The sequence below is a fragment of the Protopterus annectens genome, chromosome 6.part0, assembly GCF_019279795.1.
Source record: "Protopterus annectens isolate FY-2018-M chromosome 6.part0, PAN1.0, whole genome shotgun sequence".
Lineage (NCBI taxonomy): Eukaryota > Metazoa > Chordata > Ceratodontiformes > Protopteridae > Protopterus > Protopterus annectens.
In genome coordinates, this window is record NC_056737.1 from 1,022,864,816 (window position 1) to 1,022,891,292 (window position 26,477).

Below are 26,477 nucleotides of genomic sequence, written 5' to 3' on the forward strand. Positions count from 1 at the left end.
CAAGACACCTTTGATCATTATAAGTAAAAAACTAAGATCTCTCATAAAATCATCCAAGGCAAATTTTGAGAGAAAAGTCGCTAAGGACTCAAAAGACAATCATAAGGCCTTTTTTAGCTATGTTAGAAACCTGGGAGGAAACTCCCAGATATGCTCAGAATTAGTTCAAAATGATGTAAAAATCACTGAACCTACAGACATTGCCAACATACTGGCTGACAGGTTCAGTGCAAACTTCTCCCCCCGCCAAAAGGAGAGATATCTATACCAGAGGATTGTAGCCCCCCAAACATCTCTAACGCTCAGGTGAGAACTGCTCTCTCCAAGGCAATAAACACAGCATCCATGGGACCAGATGGTGTCCCCGGTTGTGTGCTCCACAAACTCAATGAGGAATTAAACCCACAGTTAGGGCAGCTGTTTAATCTTAGCCTCACCTCAGGATACGTACCCAAGGAGTGGCGTACGGCAACTGTGGTCCCACTTCACAAAGGCGGTGCCTCCACTGACCCTGGAAATTACCATCCCATCAGCTTGACAAGCCTGATCTGCAAAGCTATGGAGAGGATCATAATGGAACTCATAAATAAAGACATAGGGGTCTTGCAGACATTGGATCCAACCCAGTTTGGCTTTGTCAAAGGCAGATCATGCCTTTTAAACTTGGTTGACTTTTTCGAGACAGTCACCAAGGCCATTGATGAGGGCAAGGCAGTCCACACAGCCTACCTCGACCTGGCAAAGGCTTTCGACACAATACCCCACTCAGGTATCATTGAAAAACTCACCAGCTTAAATGTAAACCCATACGTCACAAGATGGTTTGCAAACTGGCTAAGTGACAGAACCCACAGGGTCAGAGTTGCTGGCGCCATGTCAGACTCAAAGCCTGTCACAAGTGGTGTCCCACAGGGCTCAGTCTTGGGCCCACTCTTGTTCGGCATCTACTTTTCAGAAGTACAAGCAAACACAGGAGGGTTATGGCTGACAAAGTTTGCAGATGACTGCAAACTGGGCGCCATAGTCGAGAACACATCTGACACAGATATCCTTCAAAATGGTCTTATAGAAATGGATAACTGGTGCCAGAGCCATGGCCTAAAGTTAAATGCCAAAAAATGCATAGTCATACCCTTCGGGAAAAACAAGGTTACCACTAGCTACCATATAGGTGGCAATCCACTAAGCACAGAAGAGGTTATCAGGGATCTGGGTACCCAGGTTGACAGTAACCTTTCGTTTGACACTCACGTTGCCAAAGTAGTTAAGAAGACCTTCTACATTGCCCACCTGATCATGAAGGGATTCACATCTAGATCAAGGGAGGTCATCGTTCCCCTGTACTCATCACTCATCAGACCAATGATTGAGTACAATGCCCCATTCGGAATGTATCTGACCCGACACCTGCAGCAATTGGAAAGGCCCCAAAAGTTCCTCACCAAAAGGATAAAGGGTCTCAAAAATATGTCTTATGCTGCCCGACTGAAGGAACTCCAGCTCTATTCAGTCGCTTACCGTCTGCTCAGAGGAGACCTGTGCCTGACATACAAGGCCATGTCCAACCCGGAATTGATGTACATGCTTCACCTCAAAAAATCTAAATCCATCAGAACTACAAGGGCAAGAGACTTAAACCTCGACACGGCTATTAATAGGACATGCTGGAGGGACAGATTCATCACCCAGAGACTCCCTATGCTGTGGAACAACATCCCGGTACATGTGAGGCAGAGCACCTCACTGGCCTTGTTCAAGAGGAATCATGACCAATGGATGGGAGATCGCAGGTATACCCCAGGGATTACCTCAGTGTCACTGCTTGACAGAGGCACAGCAAAATAATGGGCATAGTATCCTTCAAACTAAAGGGGTGGCGAAAGCCACAAAACTCTGGGCTAGGCTTATAAATGCCCTTGGGCAGATAGCCTAGTATGAACCTATGAACCTATGAACCTATGGAATGGAAATCAAGCCAGAAGTAGACAAAAATCAGACAGCAACTGAATTTGCTGAAAACTAAACAACAGCAACAGAAAAACAAACAAACAAAAAATAATAATAATAAGGAAAAAGGTTGGATAAGAAGGAAAGAAAACTGGAAAAGCCATGAATGCAGTGTCAAGTACAATTATTTCCTGGAACAACCTCATGTTGACCAAGACGTGAACCAGGAATGGTTAACGACAGGTAAATTAAAAGGTTAAAAATGGTGGCCCAAGACAGTGGACTACATACATGTTGGTTTACAAACCCCATTGGAAAGGTGGAAGAAACAGACAATGGCAGGTTCTATAAAAAAGAACTGGAAAAATCACATATTTTGCTGCTGGTGTAATAAACTCATAGCAGAAGTCCTTTATAGTGAAAGCAACAGTAATGTGATTATTACTCTGGGGTTTGTGCAAACACTAGAATATAGAAGTAGCTGTGAAACATTGGAAACATGAACCACAAAGCCTTACAGAGAATTAAGTTTATATGACATGGGATCACCCATTAACAACATAGATGTCAGAAAATCAGATATAGTAGTCCATGAAAAAAGACAAAAGTGGTATCGAACATTGAAATTACTTCTCTCAGTGATAACAGTGTCGTACATAAATTGCAACACAAAGTCATAAAATACTAAGATTTGTGAGCAGAAATGCAAGTGATGTGGAAGAAAGATGCACTAACAGTTCCAATAGTAGTAGGAGCAACAGATCTAATAAAAATGAATTTCCATTCATACTTAGATATGCTTGCAATGGCCGTGGTGGTGCAGCGGTTAGAGTTGCCACCTCACAGCAAGAAGCTCTCCTGTTTAATTCTTGGCTGGAGCGCCTTCTGTGCGGAGTCTGCATATCCTCCCCAAGGTCAAGTGAAGTTTAAAGACATACAAGTGGGTGCGTGCATGAGTGGGTGTGCCTACTTTGAAGGTTGGGTGCCAGGCTGGCAACTTGACACCATAAAAATCCACTGCCAATCATAAGTGGACTGGTGATCTGCTGTGGTGACTCCTAACCAGGAAAAGCCAAAAGACATTATTTACTCAGATATGCTAGAAATATATGTAACTTTGTATCCATTACAAAATGAGGCAATTCTGGGCACATTACAGGTGCTGAAAAGATCACTCTTGGCTAATATCAAAGACTGAAACAATGCTAATTTCATAGACTTTAATTGTATCCTGACTTTGGAATGGGGGTCATTCCCATCATGGTATTAGAAACTCAAAAGACTAGTAGAAATTAGACTTCAAGTGATCCTGCCTATACACCTTGGTCAGAACATGTACACCAGAATACTGGCATTGCAGGAGATGCATCTTTTTTTCAGTGAAATTCCAAAACTGCAATCATGGGGATATGACTTGGTAACTTTTCTGTACAACCTTCACATAAGTGCAAATTGTTACAGTCCTGTTTAACAATACACCATCACTCCAGATTTTAGATAAGTTTAGTCTTCCAGGAGGTGAGATAGCCTGAGTTACTATTCACACAGTAGGTTGAATTCTGACTTTAATTTCTCTCTACCTTCATTCAGCCATCAGGGTGAAGGCTGCAAAAGAAAATTCGTAACTATGTGCAAGACAAAATGAAGGGTTCCATAATATTTATGGGAGATTTTAACTGTTTCATGGACTTGTGGACTGTACAGCTTCATCGGCCTCTAACCCTCCCTATCAGCCTATACCAAGTATTTAAATCAATGGGTAATGATAGGGCACTGGTTAATTTGGGCCTTAGTGCATCTCTCCTGTGTTTCACTCATCACGCTTCCCACTTTGGCACATCCAGTCAAATACACAAGATGTATGTGAGCAGAGACCTTTTTTTATTTGTATTTATTTTGCTTTTGTTTGCTGGGTTAGTCTGACTGGGTACAAGGTGACCATTTTCAGCAGATGCCCGGGGAGAAACGCTCTAGACACATAGCAAAAAATTATAAAAATTAATAAAAATAATACAAAATTATATAAGCATAGCTATTTTGTACAAAAAGTATGGAACATATAAAAGGAGGAAAATCAGAGTTTTACAACTGATGCAGCAAACAGTGGTTAGAATATGGAGAAGCAATGAAACAAGATATTATACAACAAATATACAATTGCTTGAACATAAATTCAAAAAGAAGTTTCCATAGACAAACAGGGACATACACTAGAAATCATAACTATAAAGGTGGCCTAAACACCTGGCTCACAGTTCTATGCACTAAGTGAAACTACACAGTATCTAGGGATGTTAAAAGTCAGGAACAGGTGAAATTAGTCTTGTTCTGTACAGGAATATGTTCAAGTTTTGAGTAGGAGATCTTTTATTAGGGATTTGAAAGTATGTTTAGTATTTAGACATCTAATGTCAGGGGGTAGAGAGTTCCAGGCCTTAGAAACAGCATAGGAATAAAGAGATTGGCCTGAGCTATGTAAGCAATTAGTAACAGTCAGTAGGGCGGTATTGGAAGATCTTAGTTGACACGCAGTATTATGGAAGATGAGTGGACCAGAGAGACCAGGGATTTTATTTGGTTGGTATAGCAGTTGATGGGTCAGGAGAAGTTGATTGAATTTTAGTAGGTTAGTGAGTTCTAACCATCCTAGCTGTCTTAGGGAGAGGCAATGGTGAGAGTGAAACGTAGCATTGGTTGCATATTTTGAGATTTTATTGTAGCAGGTAGATAGTTTAAGAAGGTGAGATTTGTTTAGATCAGTTAGAACTGGGGAAGCGTATAGTAAGGTGGAGAGTAGATGGGTACAAGAGATAGTGATTTGAGATTCCTGCGTGAGGAAGCTCTTGCAGCGGTAGAGTGAACCTAGTTTTTTATGAACTTTGGCAATTGTTAGTGATATATGTTTGTCGAATTTAAGGTTTTGGTCAATAGTTACACCTAATAGCTTGGCTTAGGTCACTGGTATCATAAGGGTATTATTGGAGGATGTTTTTGAGAATGGTGAGTTAGGGGTGAAAGTTTTGGATGGGTAGAAGATCATGAGCTGGGTCTTGGGTTTAGTATGAGTTGGGGGGAATGTAGACATTTTTCTATAGTAGTGAAGGCTACCTGGGTTCTATCTTAGAGTAATTGTAGAGAGAGGGCTGAGCAATTAAGGGTGGTGTCATCAGCATAATGTACTATATTAGTTTGTTAGGTAGCTGAATAGATGTTATTGGTAAAGATGGAAAATAGTATGAGACCAATCTTCTTCCAGTTGTAAAGTTATTCTCTGCCCTACTCAGATTGTGAATCTCTACACTGTCAATTCACTAAATGTATCCCAATGCTCTAAACACCGGAGGTTATACTCTTTCTAAACCCAAAGGTCAGATTTCATTCCACAGGTCAACAAAATTACACAAAAATGTCTGCCCTCACACAGAGTAAACTATTATGGCATGCACATTCTTTGGGATGTCTGTAAATGCTGCTTGCATGCCAACTTTCACTCATGGGCAAATGGGTCATGAAAAGCATGACATATAAAACTAGCAAACAGGCAAGATGAATATACTAAAAGACTGACCCAGAGATCCAGCCATAGAGACTGGTGTTCCCTTGCAGAGCTAAGTGCCTTCAAGGCCTATATACAAAAAAATCATAAACAAAAGAAAAAACAGTTCATTATTAAGAAATCTCATCTCAAGCTGCATCTAGTCTTGCTTGGACTCACAGCTAAAAGACCAGGCAATCTATTTTCTCTCTACTCAGTCAGATAAGAAATCCTAGACTCAGGGATCTATACGACTAAGATGGTGGAAAAGTTTCAAGCCTACTATCAGTGAATGTACTCAGATTCAAAAGTCACCATGGGATGCCCAAGGGATGCACTGTCTCTTTAAATATTTCTGAATGCCTAATTTAAGAGAGTTTATAAGGAAGTGAGGTTAAAGATTGCACCATTTCTTATGAAGTCACTCATGATTGATAAAAGCACTAAAAACAGCACTGTGTGTTGTTTTTTTAATTATTTATTTTATTTAATACAGTATATTCACCCATTTTCCAGTGCTTGTGTTCTCAGCACTGCATTTTAGAGGGTTTCTGGTCATGTGAGCAGTGTGTGCCCCATTTGTTTAATGCCCAAAGGATGATAATTTTTTCCCCAATGTGTGCCCCATCGTCCTACCTTGACTTCAAAACAAGTACAGTTCATTATATAACCCTTTATTAAGCAAGAAATTGTGCAATCCATTTCAAAACTAAAACACAATAAAGCTCTCAGTTTAGATGGCTTACTGTCAGAAGTATATAAGGCCACTCCAATGCCTGCTCTGAGTTTTCTTTGAAACAATTGCCTTTCTGCATCATAGAGAGCAGAAGTGCCTATCTCCCAGAAGCACTCACTCTTCCTTACCCCTATTAAAACTCAATAAAACTCAATAAAACCCCACTTAAACCATCTAGCCGATATCTCTACTAAATGTTAACAATAAAAGTTTCATGAGCATATGGTCTGTAGGGCTATCCATCAGCCCTCCTTCAATAATGCATACAGAACAAGTGAGCTTTGTAGGGAGATGAACACCCTGACATAATGTCATGAGGGCTACTCTGTGACCTGAAAACAAAACATCACAAGTTCTTCTGTTAGTAGTTACAGAGAAGGTATCTGATAATGTCAAATGGTCCTGTCCTTTCAGAATCCTGGCAGAATTTCATTTTCCTCAACAATATATTCAAGCCCTGGAAAATCTCTGTACTGGCACTTTTGTTGTAGTTAACGTAGGGGCACATCTCTCAAAATTCTTGAGTATATTCTAAGGAGATAGACAAGGATGCCCATTATCCCCACTGTCATGTATTATAGCAGAATCTCTATGGAATACCGAGATTCCACAATTCCGAGACTCTGAATCCCGAGGACCAGAATCTCGAGATTGTGGAATCTCAAAACTTAAAAAAAAAAAAGTAAAACATACAACAAATTATTCTAACATGCATGCAGAGGGTCAAGCCCCCCCTGCACTCCTCACACCCCCTCCAACTTAAATATACCAACTCCGAGATCGCACTACAGTGGAGTGAACAACAATATTCCCATTCCACACTGTACAGCAATCCCCATTCACTACATTTGAGATTCTGCAATCTCGAGATTCTGGTCCTCGGGATTCAGAATTTCAGGATTGTGGAATTTTGGTATTCAGTAGTGATCCCATTATAGCAACAGAACCCCGAGCTATGACTCTCAAAGACTCCATCCAGGCAGATAACCTTCCGGCACAAGCCTTCTCTACAGAAGGAGGGGTGGTGCTTTTCACAGATGACATATTCATATTTTTTTTAATAATCCCAAATCATCCCTAGCTATTTATTGGAAAATATTGCATAGCTGAAAAGAACGTGCATGCAATAAAGTTAACACCTTCACCTCCATCTTGATTTCTCCCAATATTATTCTTTTCAGACTCTGAAAATAATTTTACCTGTACAGTAAGCACATCCTTTTTCAAATATAATGGTGTCAACCTAGCTTCAAGCACAGCAGAAACGAGGAAGATGTAACACTTTTTATTTACAGCCAACATTTATAATCCATTAAACCGCTGGGAATCTTGGAATGTACCATTTGAAATAAAACTCCTGCTGATTAAAATAGTGCATACACTGAAATTACCCTGTGTTACACAAACTTTGACAATGGGGCTTTCCTTATCCTATACTATAAAAAAGGGACAAAACCATTGACAGTTTTCTTTGGGCACCATGGTGTGCTAGAGGCTTGATGGCCAACTACTGTGCTTCTCAGTGTTGTGGTGGTATAACACTACCTAACCTGCTGCTGGCATATCAGGCAACAGTAGCATGAAATTTTGCTCAACTTTGCTTGATTAAAGAGACCCCAGTCTGTGTGACTCTTATGACTGCAACGTTACATTTACCTGAGCCAACATGTTTGATCATCACCACTGAGCATAGAACAAAACAAACAATTTTTACTATGGTCTTTAGCTTCAGGATATCTTCACTGCATACTAACAGTGGGTAAGTCTCACTACTTAAGTAACATTGACAGGAGTATACAGGCTATACTTTTTCAGCTAAACAGTGCCAAAACCTAAGCTACCTTAGTTTCCCTTCAGCATGCATCCAAAATTTGCAGCCCTTCAGTAATATTTTTCCATACAAGTCTGTCACTAAAGATGCTATTTTCTTACCTATCAGTTATATCAGGAGCAGGGGTTTATGTTCCAAAGTGAGCTTTTCCAGGAATATGACATTCCTCTTACCCACATTATTGTTTTATTCTCAACTAACTTGTTTTATTACTTCAGTTATTTATTTCAAAGCTATCAAAGCAGTTAATGAGTCACAGTTTTTTACATTTATTTATTTATTTATTTATTTATTTTACATTTGTTAACCGGGCTAGTCTAACTGGATATATTTCCATTTTCAGCAGAGGCCCGGGGAGAAAAGCTCCACATATGGACATAAGAGATTTATAATGAGTACAAATAACAAGTTACAAATAACAAGTTACAGACTTGTAACACTTCAACCAATGCATCTTGATTACAAAAAGAAGGCAACTGGAAAAACTAAAATACATTCTATTAAACATCAATACAACTTCTAGAACCTGATAAATAATAAGAGAGACCAGGGAAAAGAACTAAAACATTGAAACCTAAAACTAGATTACAAAGGATTACACTACCTAGACTATCTAAATACTATCATCTTTAGCATAATTACATATTGTAGCATGAGAAGAGACTCCTATTATAGGAGTCTACTAATATGGAAAGGGCTAGTATACCAAGCCTTTCACTGATTCATTTCATCCTGCTAAATGTTTTTTTTTCAATCCCTTTTATAATCTCAAGAAACTGTATCGCAGCGGAAAGACATTAGAACTGTAGCAGTCCCATGTCTGTAGTGCTGTTAGGGCTTGTTTTGCAACCATTGCCTCTCCAAAATGGAGATTATTCATTTGGAAGTGTTTGCACCATTTATTTTTAATCCCTGTTTCAATACCCCAAAACTCCACAGATTTCCTCAAATGCTGGCAAGGAAAGAAAGTGTCGATCTTTTCATGAAAAATCATCATTTCTGATATGGGACTATATCTTCTGGGAATGTCCCTTAATCAGAGACTTTTGGCTGAAATTCTGGGAGAAGGCGAGTCAGCTCAGAGGGATTTTTGTAACATATGACTTCACATTTGAGATTAATAATATATGGGTTTAATTTTGAATTTAGACCAACCTGACTCCTAAATACTATGATTGTGTCAGCTAAGAAATCAATAAGTAGGCAATGGAAGATTCCCAGTACTCATCAGATAGAAAAATATAGTCAGCTGTTGCAAAGTATTTATCAAATGGAGCTAAAGATTGCTCAATGTAAGAGCAAAGAACCTTGGTTCACATCTACACCTCTCCCTTTTTACTTTGCTATAGTAAGGCTTTATTCAGATGTGCAGGACACCAAGAACCAAGCCATTAAGCTCTAGTATAATCTAGGTATATGCATGCAAAATTCAGCATCAATTTTCAGTTGCATACTTCTGAATGCTAAGCCAGTAACTGGCCCACAGATGCAAGCCTGTGCATCCTAACGGGCAACAAAGAGCATGTCTCTGATGCAATTACTCTACTTAAGTGTTATTGTGTTTGTTTCACAAATTCTTTTATTGAGAAAACATCAAATAAGAAACTAAGATGATACAAATTTACAATCAATAATTTTCATACAGAGACAATTGTATAGAAATATATCAAAACTACAGCCTTTCTAAATATTAGATGTATAACACCAATATAGCTGAAAACATCCAAAATTAAAGTACATTTAAGTAACAAAAGAAAAAGAAAGATATTCCAGGATTGTTTAAAGACTGCCATCTTAGCAGCCTTTTAACATATCTTGACTTTGTGCACATATGTGTAAATCAAACCCGTGTGATCTAGTGGACCACGTTTCCCATGTCAAAAATGCAGTAAAAAACAAAACTACTACTAGCCACAACCACTCTACTGGATTCAAGAGAAACTGTTTGTCTGGCACATTAAGTTGCCAAATGTCCATACTGTCCAAGGAAGAAAGGTTCAGGTCTTGATCACCTAAACCAAATATCCTCCGACTTAAGGCAAGATCATAGTAATTGCACATGTCTGCCAACATCTACACCGCACCTCCAGCATCCTGTGCCTTGTCCACTTCCTGTCTTATTCATGTCTGTCAATGTAAGATGGCAGATCTGTATTTACCCTGCCACTATAACTCTGTCCCAAATCTCTTCATTCATATCTTTCCATACCCGATCTTGTCATTTTAATATCAGGGACTCAGAAATAAAGTTATCCTGTGAAAATAATACACTATACCATGCAGCTATGGACCTAGTTGGAAACCTGTGCTCCTAAAAAACTCTTCCATCCACTTAGAATAAAAACTAACAGGCCTAGTATGACAGAGCTTCTTTCAAGTAGCAATTCCCCATCCCTTCTGCACATTTTAAAGTTCAGCCGGGGTATAATTGAAACCATTGACCACCTGAAGTACTCCATAAACGCAGCAGCAAGACTCCATTTCACAATAATGTAGGTGTCTTCTGTGGATCTCAGGATTTTACATTATACTAATTAGCTTTGTATTACCATGCACACTTGCAGAGACCATGCCTGTTCCCTATATCTACCTTCTGGTCTGCCATTTGACTCCATTACCAGTAGGTGGCAGCACTGACATATTAACATCTCATTCCTGGTGCAGTTAGAGTGCAAATTAATTCTATTTTAAAGGATAGCCATACATGGTTTTAACTTAACCTCTGTAACAGAACCAACTATAAGTTCTTTGAAATATGTTTTTCACCCTGCCCACTAGAACTACATGTAAATTAATTTACCCATGGCTCTTCCTGATAGTTTTTTGCTTGTGTTCTCTTTTTGGCACTGCCCGCTCTGCTCCTCTACCCTACCCCCATTCCTACACACCCACTCTTTCATTACATTTATTCCTACCCTCATCATGCCCTCTCTCCTCCCCACCTAGATCAACCAATCACATCACTTATCCATCTCCAGACCCTGTCTGCCCAATCAACCAGTAGCAACTCTCTCGCCAACTGTTCCTTACCTTTAGATACTTACAACTGCACCTCCCCTACCTCACATTAACACCTACCTACTCTTCCCCTCCCAAAAAAACTCTCTTATTCACTATGAACCCCCTTCAATGGATACTTAAAATAACACCTGCAATAGCTATTCATCTCACTTCCTATCATGACAACATAATCCCTAACCTATACAGTAAAAGTACCTTGTAAAATATCCCCCCACTACCAGTCATTTTTCATTAGAATCTCACCATCACTTTATAACCATTCCATTTCAGACCTAAACCCATTTAATGGTCATCACCACAAAACAAAAAATCGAATTTGCCTAGAATATAACCTCTCTTTCTCCAAATACCATTAAAGTTCTGCTAACATTATCTCCCAGTTACTATGTAGTGGAGACATCAACCCAAATCCAGGATCCCCTCTTTGACTCCCATTCTTCACACCCAACCCCCCCCCCCCAGATCTCAATTTATCAAAGAAATCTTCTGACCTTTTAATTTTTAACCTTGACATCAGGAGGGTCCTTATTAACATTGATGATTTACATGTCACTCTATCACTACACTCCCCTGACATTGTGCTCCATACTGAGACATGGTTTAAGCCCCACATAAAAGATGACCAAATTCTCCCTCCATGCTATAACATCCTCAGAAAAGACTGTATTACCAGAAGAGGTGGAGGTGTCACCCTCCTATTTAAAAATACCCTCAACATAGCTCTAGTTAACTTAGATATCTCTCTGTTCAACAATGCTGAAACCCTATACAGGAAAGTAAAGCTAAATTCACACAAACAACTAAATGTCCTTGGCTCTTACATCCCATCTGGTGACAGCCTCAACACCCTTAAATCCCTTTCATATTTGGCATCCAAAACCCTTCCTCATGAAACCCTCATACTAGGAGACTTTAACATTGATTGGACCCCTATCAACATACCCCTTCCCTCCGCACACATCAGCTTACATGGGTTCTCACAGCTCATCTACTCCCCAACAGGAACGGACAAAACCACAAAAATTAATCTGTCTTGGATTGGATACTCACAAATTGTCCAGGTACTACTTTAAATTATGGCACCTTACCACACTCGCTTAATGACCACCTTTCAAACCTATATTCTTAGAAAACAAATTAAACCCTCAACAAATAGCTCCCTCGAACACATTTGCTACACAAAAAACTTCAAAGCCAAAGGCCTCATAGCTGCCCTAAACCACTGCAACTGGTCCCCTCTCCAATGAATCATCCTAGATAATGTTGTTGAGTACTTTAACTCCATCCTTCTAAACATTCTCCACCATCTTGCCACACCCAGACTTATCCATACTAAAATGATCTATGCCTCTTGGCTCACCAATAAGATTCATCAACTGCTAAAACAAAAAGAGAAGGCATGGGGTATTTGGTGTAATAACAAAACTACTGCCCATAGACAAGTACTTCAAGAACTGAGAAATAAAGCAAAAAAATCTAATTGGATAAAAAACCTACTACTCTGATATTCAGTCTAAGCACAAAAAAACACCTAAAAATATTGGGTTGCCATAAACAAAGTATTCCAACCAGGAAAAGGCAGTGGTACTCAACCCCAAAACTCAATACCGCAGCTACCAACACAGCAACTCAATTAACAAATTCTTTATCAACTCCATTCTTAAACTATCACCAGGACCCCCTACTTCAAACACTGCATCTCTAACCACCCTACCAGAAAACAAAAATCTCTTCTCCCTGCAGCCAGTCCAAACTAGAACCATCCACAGATATTTAACCAAACTAAAACCTGCCACACTCGCTGATGACCAGTTACCAGCAAAATATCTCCAAATAGCAGCCAAAGCCATCTCCTACCCAGTCTCCATCTTCATTAATAGGTCTATCTCTGAACAGAAAGTCCCCCTGCTCTGGAAAATCTCCCACATAATACCTCTGCACAAGGGTGGCAATTCATCTGAGCTATCTAACTACCAGCCTATTGCTATTCTTTCTTTCTTATCAAAAATCTTAGAGAAATCTATTCATGCACAAATTCTACAATATCTTCCAACCAACAAATTTCTTGCAGAAACACAGCATATGTTTTATCCTAACCACAGCACTACCACTGCCCTCATCCAGTTCACCAACCTCATCAATCAACATTGAAATAATGGCCATCTCATCTCCGCAGCCTTCCTAGACCTGTCTAAAGCCTTCGATACTGTCTCCCATTACAAACTGCTGTTCATCCTCTTAGAACTGAACCTAAGTAAATCCACACTGTCATGGTTTAAAGACTACCTTTCTAACCACCAATAAGCTGTTCTATGGAACACATCACTTTCCTCCCTTCTCCCTGTCACTCTGGGGGTACCACAAGACTCAGTACTCGGACCCCTTCGCTTTACCCTATTTAATAAAGAACCTACATAAAGCCACTCTTCACACTAACTTAGTCCAATACGCAGATGACTCCACCCTAATCTGCTCTGGCCCTACTCTCCAACTCTTACAATAGAAAACCCAAGAATCCTTTTCAGCCATGGAATCCTGATTACCAGCTAATACCTGACACTAAAAAACATACCTCATGCTTTTCCACCCCCCTAAAGCCACAGTCTCCATTTCCAATTTAGTATCTTCGCTGCTGACAACACCCCCATTATACCAGTCAATCACACTAAATTATTGGGTTATCATTGATAACAATATGAAATTTGATAAACACAAAGCTGTAACCATTAACAAAGTACACAAAAAAACTCGGTACCCTCTACAGATGTAAAAACTTTCTGATGCATAATATGAAAACAGTCCTCACAAATACACATCTCCTATCAGCACTACTCTATGCCTGTCCATTTCATGTCAATCTAAACAAGTCTGATCTTAACAAACTTTCCTCTTGCTACAACAAAATTGCAAAATTTGCTACCAACTCCTCCTTCTGAATCCACCACTGTCATGCTCTCCAACAACTCTCTTGGCTAGAATTATCAAATATACTAGCCCTCCACCAACTGACCCTAGCTGACCAGATAATCTACTCCCCCAATAAAACCCCAGCCCTACGTGATCTCCTCTCCCCCTACTCCACTGTCCTCCAGCTGAGATACACCAATAAAGCACTAGCTGAAGTCACTAAAATACAGCACAGCTCAGGGGAGTCCCTCTATTCGAATGCTATAGCTAAAACCTAGAACTCCCTTCCTTACAAACTTAGGGTGAAATCCAATAAACAAACTTTTAAAAATCGACTAAAGTCCTACCTGCCCACAACCTGGATTTGTCCATGCTCAGCACCTGGCTAACAATACAAACTCCTTCCCACTTCTCTTTTCTTAACTGTAAGACCTTCTGCAGTACTCCTCAGCTACCAATCCTCCTGCAGAACTCACTCTCATCTGTAGATGTAAAAAAAGAAATCTAAGTGTTAAATGGCTGGACTTTTGTTCTATGCTTCAGCCATTCTGAAATGTTGTATTGCATTATGTTGTATATCTCTGTATTTTTCTGTATAGTCTGAATATGTTGTAACATTTTATTCTTGACATAATAACACTGCTGTTGACTGTAATGTTACAGAGCTTTCCTCCCCAGGCCTCCACTGAAAATGAGTTGCTATGCCCAGTCAGACTTTCTCCCAGTAAACAAATGTAAAATAAAACAAATAAATAAATACATTGAAGGTAGTGCCACTTTTGCAGATCTAAGATGGAAGGATGCAATACACAACTCTGAAAGGAAGCCAGAGAGATATATTCTTATGCCATTATATCCCATCAAAAATAAAGCCCTTGGCTATCCAGGAATACCAATAAATAGGCATGAAATCAATTACTGTTTGTGAGGAGCAACATACTCATTCCTTTATACAGAAGATCTCTTTAGGGAAGACCAGGCATTTAATCTGAGTTCAGGATCTATCCTCGAGACCCTAGGAGTCTCACATCTTATTTCAATCCTGACCATGTACTGGGTGACCAGTGCAGTGTGTCACTTCCAACTCTAGGAGTACCCAAATGGGTTAAGGCAGAGACCTGGCTTGCCAGAATGCTGTCAGCTGGGCGGCTTTTGCATCAAAAAATAAATTTGGCAGACCTGCTCCCCCTTCAGCAAGGTGACACATACAACCTCTTCCGGGAGATTCTGGGATGTGGGCCCTCCCATATAAAAGTAGCTATCAGTTGTTGTAGTTTAGTTGAGAGAGAAGACTAAGTCAAATAGGAGATATGCCTTATCAGGAACAGAAAGTGTCACCACTGCAATCCTGACAAGGAAAGAAAGCTTCAGTCTAGCTCATCTCTGCACCTGTTTTTTTTTTTTTTCGTTCAGTAAGACCATAACATTCAAATTCTTCATACATCACAGATCATAATGCAATCCGATACCCATGTATTTGACTGAAGTAACTAGAGAGCGGGGATCAGCTTGCAACCCTGTAATTGGGCTTTGGACTTGTTATTCAAGGGAAATAAACCAGATTTTTGCAATTAATCCTCAACCATGAAATTTCACTAAACTGTTGTAGAAGATTGAATACATTAGGCAAGTAAGACTTTGGATCTGCCAACTACTGAACTCCATCATCAACAAACCAGGAAGATAAAATGCATTCTGGATGCGCCTTATTGTTCGTGCTAATATTGTTGCTGCTCTTGTGTTTATTGTTTTATTCTTTTATCACTAGAGTTTCAGTCACTTTAGTTGCATGTAAGTATATGTAAGTTTTAATTACAATTGGATGATTTACATAACTCTGTGTAAACTACAAGGCTAGCTATAACCTATATTAGCATTCCTGCCATCATGCAGCTGTTCAATTGATTTTTAATCCTCCATTATTTAATCATCTCAATATTAGTATTTATAGCAAAAATTTAATAAATAAACATAAACAAAAAAAAAATCCATTCAAACATTTTCCAAACATTTCTACCCAATAGCATAATGCATTAGTGAAGAAAGGAACTAGACTTAAGCGTACAAGAACTTGTCTTAATGATCATAATAATAACCGAATTGTGAAATACTAAACACTTGCTGTTTAATGGTTTTACTAAATACAGGTTGAAAAGACCAGAAAAAAAGGAGGTGGAGTTTGGGGATTAGTTCATTCAGTATCACAAGCACTTAGTGAAGAGGAAATCATGACTATCCTTTAAAAAATGTTCTAGTCGAGGGTGATTGTAGAATCTTTGCAGCATATAAAACTAATATGAAGGCATCACAGTATGCATGAAGGCCCTTAACTGTTTAGACTGTATCTCTCAGACCTAACTTTTTTATCTGAGGTGTTTTACAGTCTATATGCAGATGACCTGAAATTGGGCAAATTGATTACAAGTGTTACAGATAAGGAATGTCTGCAAAAGAACTTGACTAAATTGACAATTGGGGCACAGGAGAATAATATGCTGATAAATACATCAAAAACTAAGCATATGAGATTTGGGAGACATAAATTGAAAGGTGAATATTTAATACAGCCCACAGTGATTGAAACTGTAGACTCATTTAAGGACCTGGGTATATGTGTAGATTCAGCTATGAGTTTTTCTAATCATATCAACAAATTGGCTAATGATAGTTATAGAACTATAGGATGTATAAAAAGATTTATAAAGTCTAGGAAATCAAACATAATAAAGTAATTGTTTGTTAGTTACATTAGACCTAAACCTGAGTATGGAATAACAATATGTAAACCCTATAGGAAAACAAGCATGAATAAACTGGAAAGAGTACAGTAGAAATATACTAAGGGCACCCATGGATGTGAAAATTTAAGTTATTATGAAAGACTAAAATATCTGAACTTGTACAGTGTCTTTTACAGATATTTAAGAGGAGATTTTATTCAGGTATATAGGGCATTTAGGAACAACTACCTCTGGGAATGTGTGGCGTTAACAAAAAGTACTATAGAATCATCAGATAACCTCTGTAGAAGATTCTGTAGGAATGAGAAGTGTACTAATTGGTTCTCTGACAGAGTAGCTGATGCATGGAACAGACTACAAAATTACATTAAAGCAAGTACTAGTTTAAATATGTTTAAGAACAGCCTGGACACTTATTATGGGAACAACTGTTTTTGGTATATTGGCAGGCTAGAAGGGCATTAATGTCAGTGATTGAAATATCTGCATGTATGTATGTATGAATGTATTCTTAAAAAAGGTGATTTTAACAAGCCTTATATCTGCTGGAAAAATGATAGACATACTACTTATATAGAGTCATATTTTTTGACATATAGGTGAAAAAGAAATGCTACAGATATGTAACACAAGAAATAGTAAGACTGCGAAATAGATTACCATTAAAATTCAAACAATTAAACATATAGACTATGCTTTAAAACAGACTAGATGCCTATATGGAAAATAATAAACTCAGACATTGAATACAGGAGTCTACAGTACTGAAGGTCAGATAGGACTATATACAAATATTGTGCACCAGACTTTTTCTTTTATATCCATCCTGCTCTGTTAACACATTCTCAGTTCAAACTGCATATGACCTTGCACACTTGCACACCTCAGATCTGATATACCCACTGTAAAAATAATGTGGTAATGCATAAACTGAAGTAACCACTTTCCAATTGTATTTTGAAGTTCAAACTTGAAATACATTGTTGCAAAAAAAGCTGAAAAAAGATATGTTGATTTATGTATCTTTGGGATTTCTATCATTACTAACCGCTTGCTTTTTACAAACGCTGTAATCATCATGGAATAGTCCACTGTTCATGTTATGTTAGTGCCACTGTTTGCTTACCAGCTGCAAATCAAATAAGTATTAATAAAATACTGTGTCTTCCCAAATCACAGTGACCAGGCAGTATTATTTTATTTTATTATTTCAGATACAAATTCCACTGAAAGCTTCTCAGAACTTTCCTTCCCCTGTAGTCCAGAGCTTCAGGACATCTGACCATAGAAATGTTTTCTTGGGACAAGCTCTGTTTCATGTCTTCGCTAATATCTCTCAATGTAGCTGCTTCAGAGCTAACCTGTCTTTTGTTAATTAACCTCGCTGTTATTTATCTACTAACTGTGGCCTAGGGTTTGCTTTAATGCTAGTCAGTTATTTCATGCCACCTCTGTTACTTGTATCTGATGTTCTTAACATTTATTTATATGTTTTTCACTCAGTTTGATTTTATTGTGTATATTCTGCATACAAAAATCTACTGTTAATTGCCATAGAAACCATTGTAACCCATTTGCAAACTGAATTAGTTATGTACATTGACAGTGACACATTTTCATTTTAGAACTAACTAGAATATGTCATTCTTGGACATAACTGCTGTAAGTGATGAGCTTGTCATTTACGTTTTATGTGGTGGCTGAAAGACATCATGATTAAAAATAAATAAATAAATACATCGGACCAGAAATACATACAATACATTTATTACAGTGAGCATCTTTGACATAATTGCTGTTGGCATTCAGTGCTTAAATCGTAGTTATTTAATAGCCTTCTACAAAGTTTGTGTATATTATACTGCACTTAACAAAATTACATCGTGTAATATACTGCATTAAATAAATCCTGTCTCACAGTAGCCTCACTGATGCAGTAACATTTCTGCCTGTCTGTCTGTATCTAGCATTCAACATCAAGATTTTGAGCCCACAGGACTGACTCAAGAAATGATATAATGAATCTGAACATGTCTGTGCCCCATTTTTATATGTAGGAAGATGAAATGACCTTGTGGACTCCATGTTTGGCATAGATTGTCTACTAGTAATCACTGTATTGTATACTCCAACTTATGCAATACAGGAATGGGTGTAAGCCATAGTGGAAACAAAAATGCACTTACACAAACCACTATCTAGGATTAATAACAAAGATGAAGAAAGAGTCTTCTGGCTGATTTTATCTGAACCCAGCCATAAAAAAGATTATTGTATATGGATATGGATACACTTCTAATGTAGGAACTGTTAGCAGCCCTTCTGTTCTGTTGTTCTGATTGTCAGTTATTCAAAGGGTGGGTGGCCTAAAGGTTAAGGTGTTTGCCTTACAAACACAAGGTACAGGGTTTGAATCTCACAAGGGATAATTGGCTAGGCTTAAAATGGCTCGCAAGGGCAGTTAGCCTAGTACTAACCTATGCTTGTTACTACATATAGAAGATATGAAGCCTGGAGATAAAGTGGTGTATGCTTACCACTGACCCTGTTGTATATAGTCATAAAGCTCTGATCACAGATAAGCATTTGATTAGTGGCAGGAGATTTTGATGGACTAAGTGTTGAGCAAGAGCTTGAACAGCCAGACCAGCTGACTCATGTCCAGCAGGAAGGCTAGGAAGGGTCCTAGCTCCAAGGCATTGGCTACACCTAGCCATGGCTGGGTATATCCACACACCTGTAGAGGCTAGCATATCAACTCTGCCAAGCAGACAGCCTATGCAAGTCTGCAGGCTGCCTAAGAGTAAACCACCCAAGGGACCAGCATGCTGGCTTACTCCCTACTTTCACCATCAAGGAACAGATGCTCTAATAGTGCTTCCAGGCAAAAATAAATGGACTGTGGTGCTCTGCCTTTGCTCAAGGATTTATCATGGGCATGCTAATGACGAAGGGTGGTGCATCTGTAGTTATGCACACTGAAGGATTCATCATGGGCATGCTAATGACGAACGGTGGTGCATCTGTAGTTATGCACACTGTGGAAAGATATTGAATATTAGGAGATAAAGGTGAGACGGTTCAACAATGCATATAGATATCAATCAATCAATCAATCAATATTAGTATCAATCAATCAATATTAACCTTGCATACACAAGTACTTATACCGTCTTTTTAAAAATAATATTCATCCAGTTTTAGTTATGCTCGTTATTTTAACAGTGCTATCTACAGTGTGAGGTTGTATTATTTAAGCCATAGAAACAATCTGCCATTATTAAACCAGAAATCATACAACAAGCCAAGTCACGTTTCAGTGTGACCTGGGAACCAAAAAAGAGTGCAAATGTTAAAGTTAATAAAGTATCCAAGTAATGAAGAACTGCTAAAGGTTACAGAGTACCTAATCGATGCTTGTATAATGCAAAATCGTTTCTCATACTTGAATATCAGTACTTTAATCAAGATCCTTATGAAGTTATAGATTCTTTTTTGTGCATTTTATGCCTTTCAGAAACTAATAATCTTAAATGTTGTATTATTAGTAATTACAACTAACTGTAACTCAGGCATATAAAAGGGGGCCACAGACCTCTTCAGATTCATTTAGCTATCTCACTGTCTCATGTTATTTATCTCATACTAAAACTGTTTCAAATAAAAAAGACTCAGCAACATTTGAATACAACTTTTTCTTGAGTAAACAACAAACATATTTGCGATAGTGTCTTTGAAAAACTGCTCTTGCATTAAGTTAATTACACTGTGTAATATTTTAACGTGTTAAATATGTTCTTCATTTTTAGTTTGTAGATGCTGCATCGGGTCCTGTCACTGTGATGCTTAGTGGATCTGCAGATAAAGCATTCAGAAAAGACAGGTAGTTACAACTATGTACTATAATTACAGGCCTGTGTGTACTTACCATTTGTTCTGATCACTGGAGACACTGTTTTCCTTGCCTGCCTCACTTTTTTCTATTTCATCCTCATCTATCGGTCCACCACTATGGCTGTCTTCTTGCCTATCTCCATATTTTTGGAATTTGAGAAGTGGCTTTTTAAAGGTATGTCACGACAGGATTCTATCTGAATGTAAAACGTCTTCTATTTATTTATTTATTCTTTGTTGAGCAGGTAGGTTGCTGGTCCTTGGACCCTTTTTAGCTCTTATCTGGATTCAGAAGGCAAAAAAGCAATGTTTCACAGATTACACAAATAAACAGAATGTGATTATATATGTTTGGCATAGGATAAAATCTTCTATACTCAAGCAATCTGAAAACAATCAAAGTACCAAGGTTTCATGTAAGTGCAGTAATACCAGTAGAGATAAATTTCTACAGGAGAAAAATTGGTGTTAGGAGATAAAAAAGAAGTATTGCCTGAGAACTAAAGAGAAAGGAGAAAGTTATGAAAGATGTAAATATAGTTAGTAAGAGTTAGTGATGAGTAGACTGGGTATAGTCATTAACTGAGTGAAGCAGAAAATGTTTCGGTAATCCTGATTCCTCATTGTATTTAATGATATCTAAGGCACTACTAGAAAGGAAATACAGTTCATATGTCATAAATTGGGTAATGACTAGGTTAAGTGACAGGAAGCTCTCAGATCTTATAACTGTTACAAGATAGATACCCAAACGCTCATTGTTTGAACTCTAACTTATTACTTACATCATATCCCCAAAAAGAGCACTGCTGGCTGAAGACATATGCTGACACAATTGAAATATCGGTTTTATTATAATCAATCAAAAAGACTTTAGTGAAATTTCATATTTACCCAATGTTTCAAACTGGGTTAGCAAATCAGGATTGCATTTCAGTACTGAGAAATGCAAGATGACATATTTTGGGGAAACCAAATATTTATTAATCTCCTACTTTGCCTTGAATCTGGCATGTTGGGTGAATTTAATTATTATAAAGATTGTGGAGTCATAGTGTTTTCTGAAGTCTCCTTTGGTATACATGACAACCAATTACATTGTAGAGCAAAGAGACAACTTGGAACTATGCTTAAAATTATTACCACAAGGGATGAACTATGCATAGTTAAATGACTTTACTAGTTTCATATTCCACCAGTTGTTGAAAATAATAAAATATTTATTAATATGTTGTAGGCCAAATAAAGAGTTTAGAAACCATCCAGAAAAAATGTACAAAAAAAAAAAAATCACAGTCTCAGATTTATCCGGACAGATGTGAAAATCAAACTGTGTTTACGTTACAAAATAGCTATTACAAAGAATAGCATATATTAGTATACAAAATTTACAGGCAAATCTAGGTCTGGAGAATACAAGCAGATGAGTGAATGATTATGTGACATATGTAAGGTGAAGAAATCTATAGAATATGTATTCCTGGAATGTGACAGACTTAAGCAAGTATAAGAAAGGTTTAAAAATGAATATCAGTTTGAATGTTTCAAAATATAGATTTGGACATGCTATGGGGCTTATTATAGAAAAAAGAAGAAAATATAGTGAGCAAGATATTAATAAGTATGGCAAGGATAATCTGAAATAGTACATATGAAGAAGTGTGATGTAACGAAATGTGGAATTGTGAAATTATTATGAGAAGAATAAAGAAATGGTCGTGGAGCCAAATCCATACTTTGAAAACAGGCTACTGATTATCATGTGAAAAACAATACTTTGCCACTGTTTGGAGGGTTCAAATTTATTTCTGCTGTCCTAGCAGTAAGTTGTATTTTGAGTGGCTGTTTAATTTTCTGCTTTTTCTATTTTGTTATATTGTACTGGTTTGCATGTTGTTGCACATATCGTAATACCAGTGTAGGTGATGGCGTTCAGTAGCTGTGTAGCACTTTTTAGTAGTTCTACTCAGAGTGACTGTACAACTTTATTGTGTCTTTGGCTACTGGCTATCAGTCTCATTGAAAATTCCGCCATAGTTGTGTTGCCGAATGCTGCTCTGGGTTGCATGACGATTCTACCAGTTGCTAATCAATGATTTCATTGCTATGGCATTGTAAATTGACTGTGTTTGCAATGTGCAAGGATCCAGGACGTCATCAGGACAGTAAAGCCTGCCACAGCAGACAGATATGATTATAACTAGTGTCAGTCCAAGTTTGTGTTCATGACTTGAGACACAAAACCATATCATCCCTCCCCCACCTCTACCCCTTCTCTAAGCACCAAACCATACATATTATGTTACAAAAGTCACTGTCCAGAGCTGTACTAATACACTAGACAAAAAGACATAGAACAGACACAACACCAAACACGCACAAACTACAACTGAGCAAGTAAGACTTATCATAACAGTAGATGTTCGGATGATCACTGTTGCAGTAGCCTTAGTAATGTTGATTATATCCTGCAAGGATATAACAGCTGGCCAGCTTCCAAAGCTTTCATGAGCTGAGCTGACTGAGCTTTGCCAACAAAGCAAAATTTATGTTGCACAAACCTAGGAACTGCAGCTTCATCTAAATCAAATCTCAGCATTATTTTTACAGAATAATTTCCTTTTGAGGAACAAAGCTTGGCAAAGTCACCTGAGTATTTCACTGAAAGCCAGCTAATATTCAGTTTATGTCCGAATAATTTTAGTCAGGACTAAACAAAAACTTAGGAGACACTAACAGGACTGAACATTTTTGTTAGATACTGCTAGACCCTCAAATGTACAATTACACCTGCTTCTACCCTGCCTCCACCCTGCCTACCCTCTTACTGGATTCTTGAAATTCCATCAACATAAACTTGAGCAAGCATGCAATAAATTATTTACTTACCCCAAGGCATCATGCCAGAAACATCACCGGTTATCCTTACATAAGCTGCAATGGTTAGGGTTAGATCACCAGCTACCTATACTTCTATTATATTCCCTTGGCTTCTATACCCTTCAAACTGTATTTCACTGTCTGTTACTATTAAATGGAGACATAATCTATGTGATTACAGGACAGATGGTTTCAGATTCCAAATTAAAGAACAAATTCAGAGAGATGCTAAATAACCAACAAAGGGAAGCTTTGGTGATGAGTCCTTACAGCCTGAAGTACGTCACAGAGAAATGTACATTCAATGCAACATTAAAAATAACTTCCAAATGAATTGAATTTCTGACTGTGACTGTAGCGTAAAGACTTAAATGATAACCTTATATTTGCAGCTGTCACTGACTACTTCCTGCTGTTTGTGGCATTTATTGTAAATATTGTCTGAATTCTGGAATTTTTTTAGTTAGTTACGTAATTGCACCAGACTTGAACAGATAACTGAAATCTCCATTAAACCCAATACCTTTCTACTGGGAAACTTAAATTATTCATCAATAAACTGTCTGACCAGCATTGTCAATGGTCAGCATGCCCAGCACTTCCTATGACATTATAAATGCTAACTCTCATTTACAAATAGTTAAACATCCTACTAGAAGCCCAGGGTCTATATTAGAACACCAAAGTTTCACAACTTCGAATGATCTAATATCGACCCCTATTCAGCGAACGCTGACAACATCAAACATGCAGAACAGCGATTTTTTTCCTAGGGAAAAAATTTGCTGTTCTGAAACACATACACACAACACAAGCACACCAAACAAACAGCAATCCACATACACACACCTAAAATCTTACATATAACCCTACACTAAACTATACATACACCACTAACTATCCACTTAACCCAAACCCTAACCCTATGGTCCGTCACTATCGCACACTCACCTCACCCGCGCCCTAACCCTAACTCACCTAACCCGCCCTAACCCTCACGTCCACACAATCGCACACTTACCTGACCCGTGCCCTAACCCTAACTCACCTAACCCGCCCTAACCCTCACATCCACACAATCGCACATTTACATGACCCGTGCACTAACCCTAACTCACCTAACCCGCCCTAACCCTCACATCCACACAATCGCACATTTACATGACCCGTGCACTAACCCTAACTCACCTAATCCATCCTAATCCTCATGTCCACACAATCGCACACTTACCTGAACCCGACCCGTAACTTTCCACCACAGTGCTGAAAATCATGAAGCGACAAAAATGGACAACCAAATTCTTTCCCTAGGAAAAAATTAGGTTTTCTGCAGCTTCGCTATTTTCAGCATTCGCTGAATAGGGGTCGATATTACAACATTCGAAGTTGTGAAACTTCGATGTTCTAATATAGACCCGAAGCCCACATATCCTTGAACTAGTCCTGACAGCGATGGCCCCTTCTTGGTAATCTACTATATATATATATATATTTGTGTATGTAAGGTTTAGTGTAGGTTTGCAAGGTTTTTGGTATGCTTGTGTTGTGTGTGTGTTTTTCGGAAAAGGTATTTGTTTTCTTTTGATGACTGTTGGGATTGTGGTTTGTCGGGCATGTGAACTTTCGTGCTTTTCAACTTTTGGTGTTGTGGTGTCGGTGATCTCGTTGGTGTTTTCGCTTGTCGGTGTTATGTTATCAGGTAAATCCATATATAAATATATATATATATATATATATGTGTGTGTGTGTGTGTGTGTGTGTGTGTGTGTGTATGTATATATAGCACCCTGTTTGTTAAATCAGACCATAAATTAATGACCTTTTGCTTTAAAACTGGTGGTGTTCCCCCTGAAAAAATCTGTGTTTAGAGACTTCTCAAAAGCAAACCTTCTTCAGTTACATGGTATAAATAAATTCCTCTGTAATCCTACATCTATTCATCTCATAGTTAAACTACTGCCTGTGTCTCTCTGATGTCTAGTCCCACTTAAATAGTTTTATTTATAAGGTAGTCCCTATGTGCACCAAATATAATGAAAAATTTAAAAACAACCCCCCGTGGTGGATGACTGTAAATTGGGTGCTGTTATTCGGTCTTCCACTGATATACAATTGCTCCCACATGGGTTAGACCATGTTAACAACTGGTGTGAGGACAATGGTCTCAAATTAAATGAGAAAATCTGTAGCAGAGTTTTTTTTGGTAAACAAAATATTTTCCCATACCATATAGGTGACACACCTTTCCAACCCATTACTATCATAAGGGAGTTAGGCACTCTTGTTGATGATTCATTACTGCTTCAACGTCATGTCTCTACAGTATTTTGGAAATCCTCCTATCTAGCTTGTCTAATTTCTAAAGGCATCTTCATTAGATCCAAGAAAGTCTTAATTCCCCTTTAAGTCTATCTCACGAGACCCATTATTGAATATAATGCACCTTTTGAAATGTATTTGCCTAAACATATCACTCACTTTAGCAATCCTTCAACAATAATAACTGAAAAGACCTCTGGCCTCAAAAATCTTAGTAATCTGGAGAGACTGGCAACCCTGATTCCCATTACTCATTCTCTCCCTCTTTGGAGATTTACTCCTAGCCTTTTAAGCAATGAAAGATCCAGTCCTCTTTGACTTTCTATTTCTTCACAGAGCAAATGAGACCTCAGAACATAGTTAAAGGAACTAAGCCTTCATCAACAGATAAATAAGACAAATTAGTGTGATATATTTGTATCCTAACATGTTTCACACCTCTGGAACAAACTTCTGATATTTGTCATTCACAATAGCATCTTTGCCACCTTCAGGGTAAACCTAGATAACTGAATGGACAGCTTCAAATTCTCTCCGGTGGTCTATCTTATGCTGCCATCCTTGGAGCTAGAGGCAACTTTTAAATGGGGTTTTTGACTAGGCTTGTAATGGTCTGTAGACTGATTGCCTGGTGCTTAACTATGAGCCTTTGAACATATATTTATT

General features: G+C 38.1%; 1 protein-coding gene across 1 annotated transcript in view; it reads left to right on the plus strand.

Annotated features, from left to right (window-relative positions):
* The window catches only part of LOC122804650 (ADP-ribosyl cyclase/cyclic ADP-ribose hydrolase 1-like), a 359,461-nt gene that overhangs the window by 256,240 nt on the left and 76,744 nt on the right, over positions 1–26,477 (plus strand). Inside the window, exon 5 of the mRNA XM_044074633.1 lies at positions 20,528–20,601. Within this exon, the coding sequence (XP_043930568.1) occupies positions 20,528–20,601 (74 nt within the window). The remainder of the gene's footprint in view (positions 1–20,527; positions 20,602–26,477) is intronic.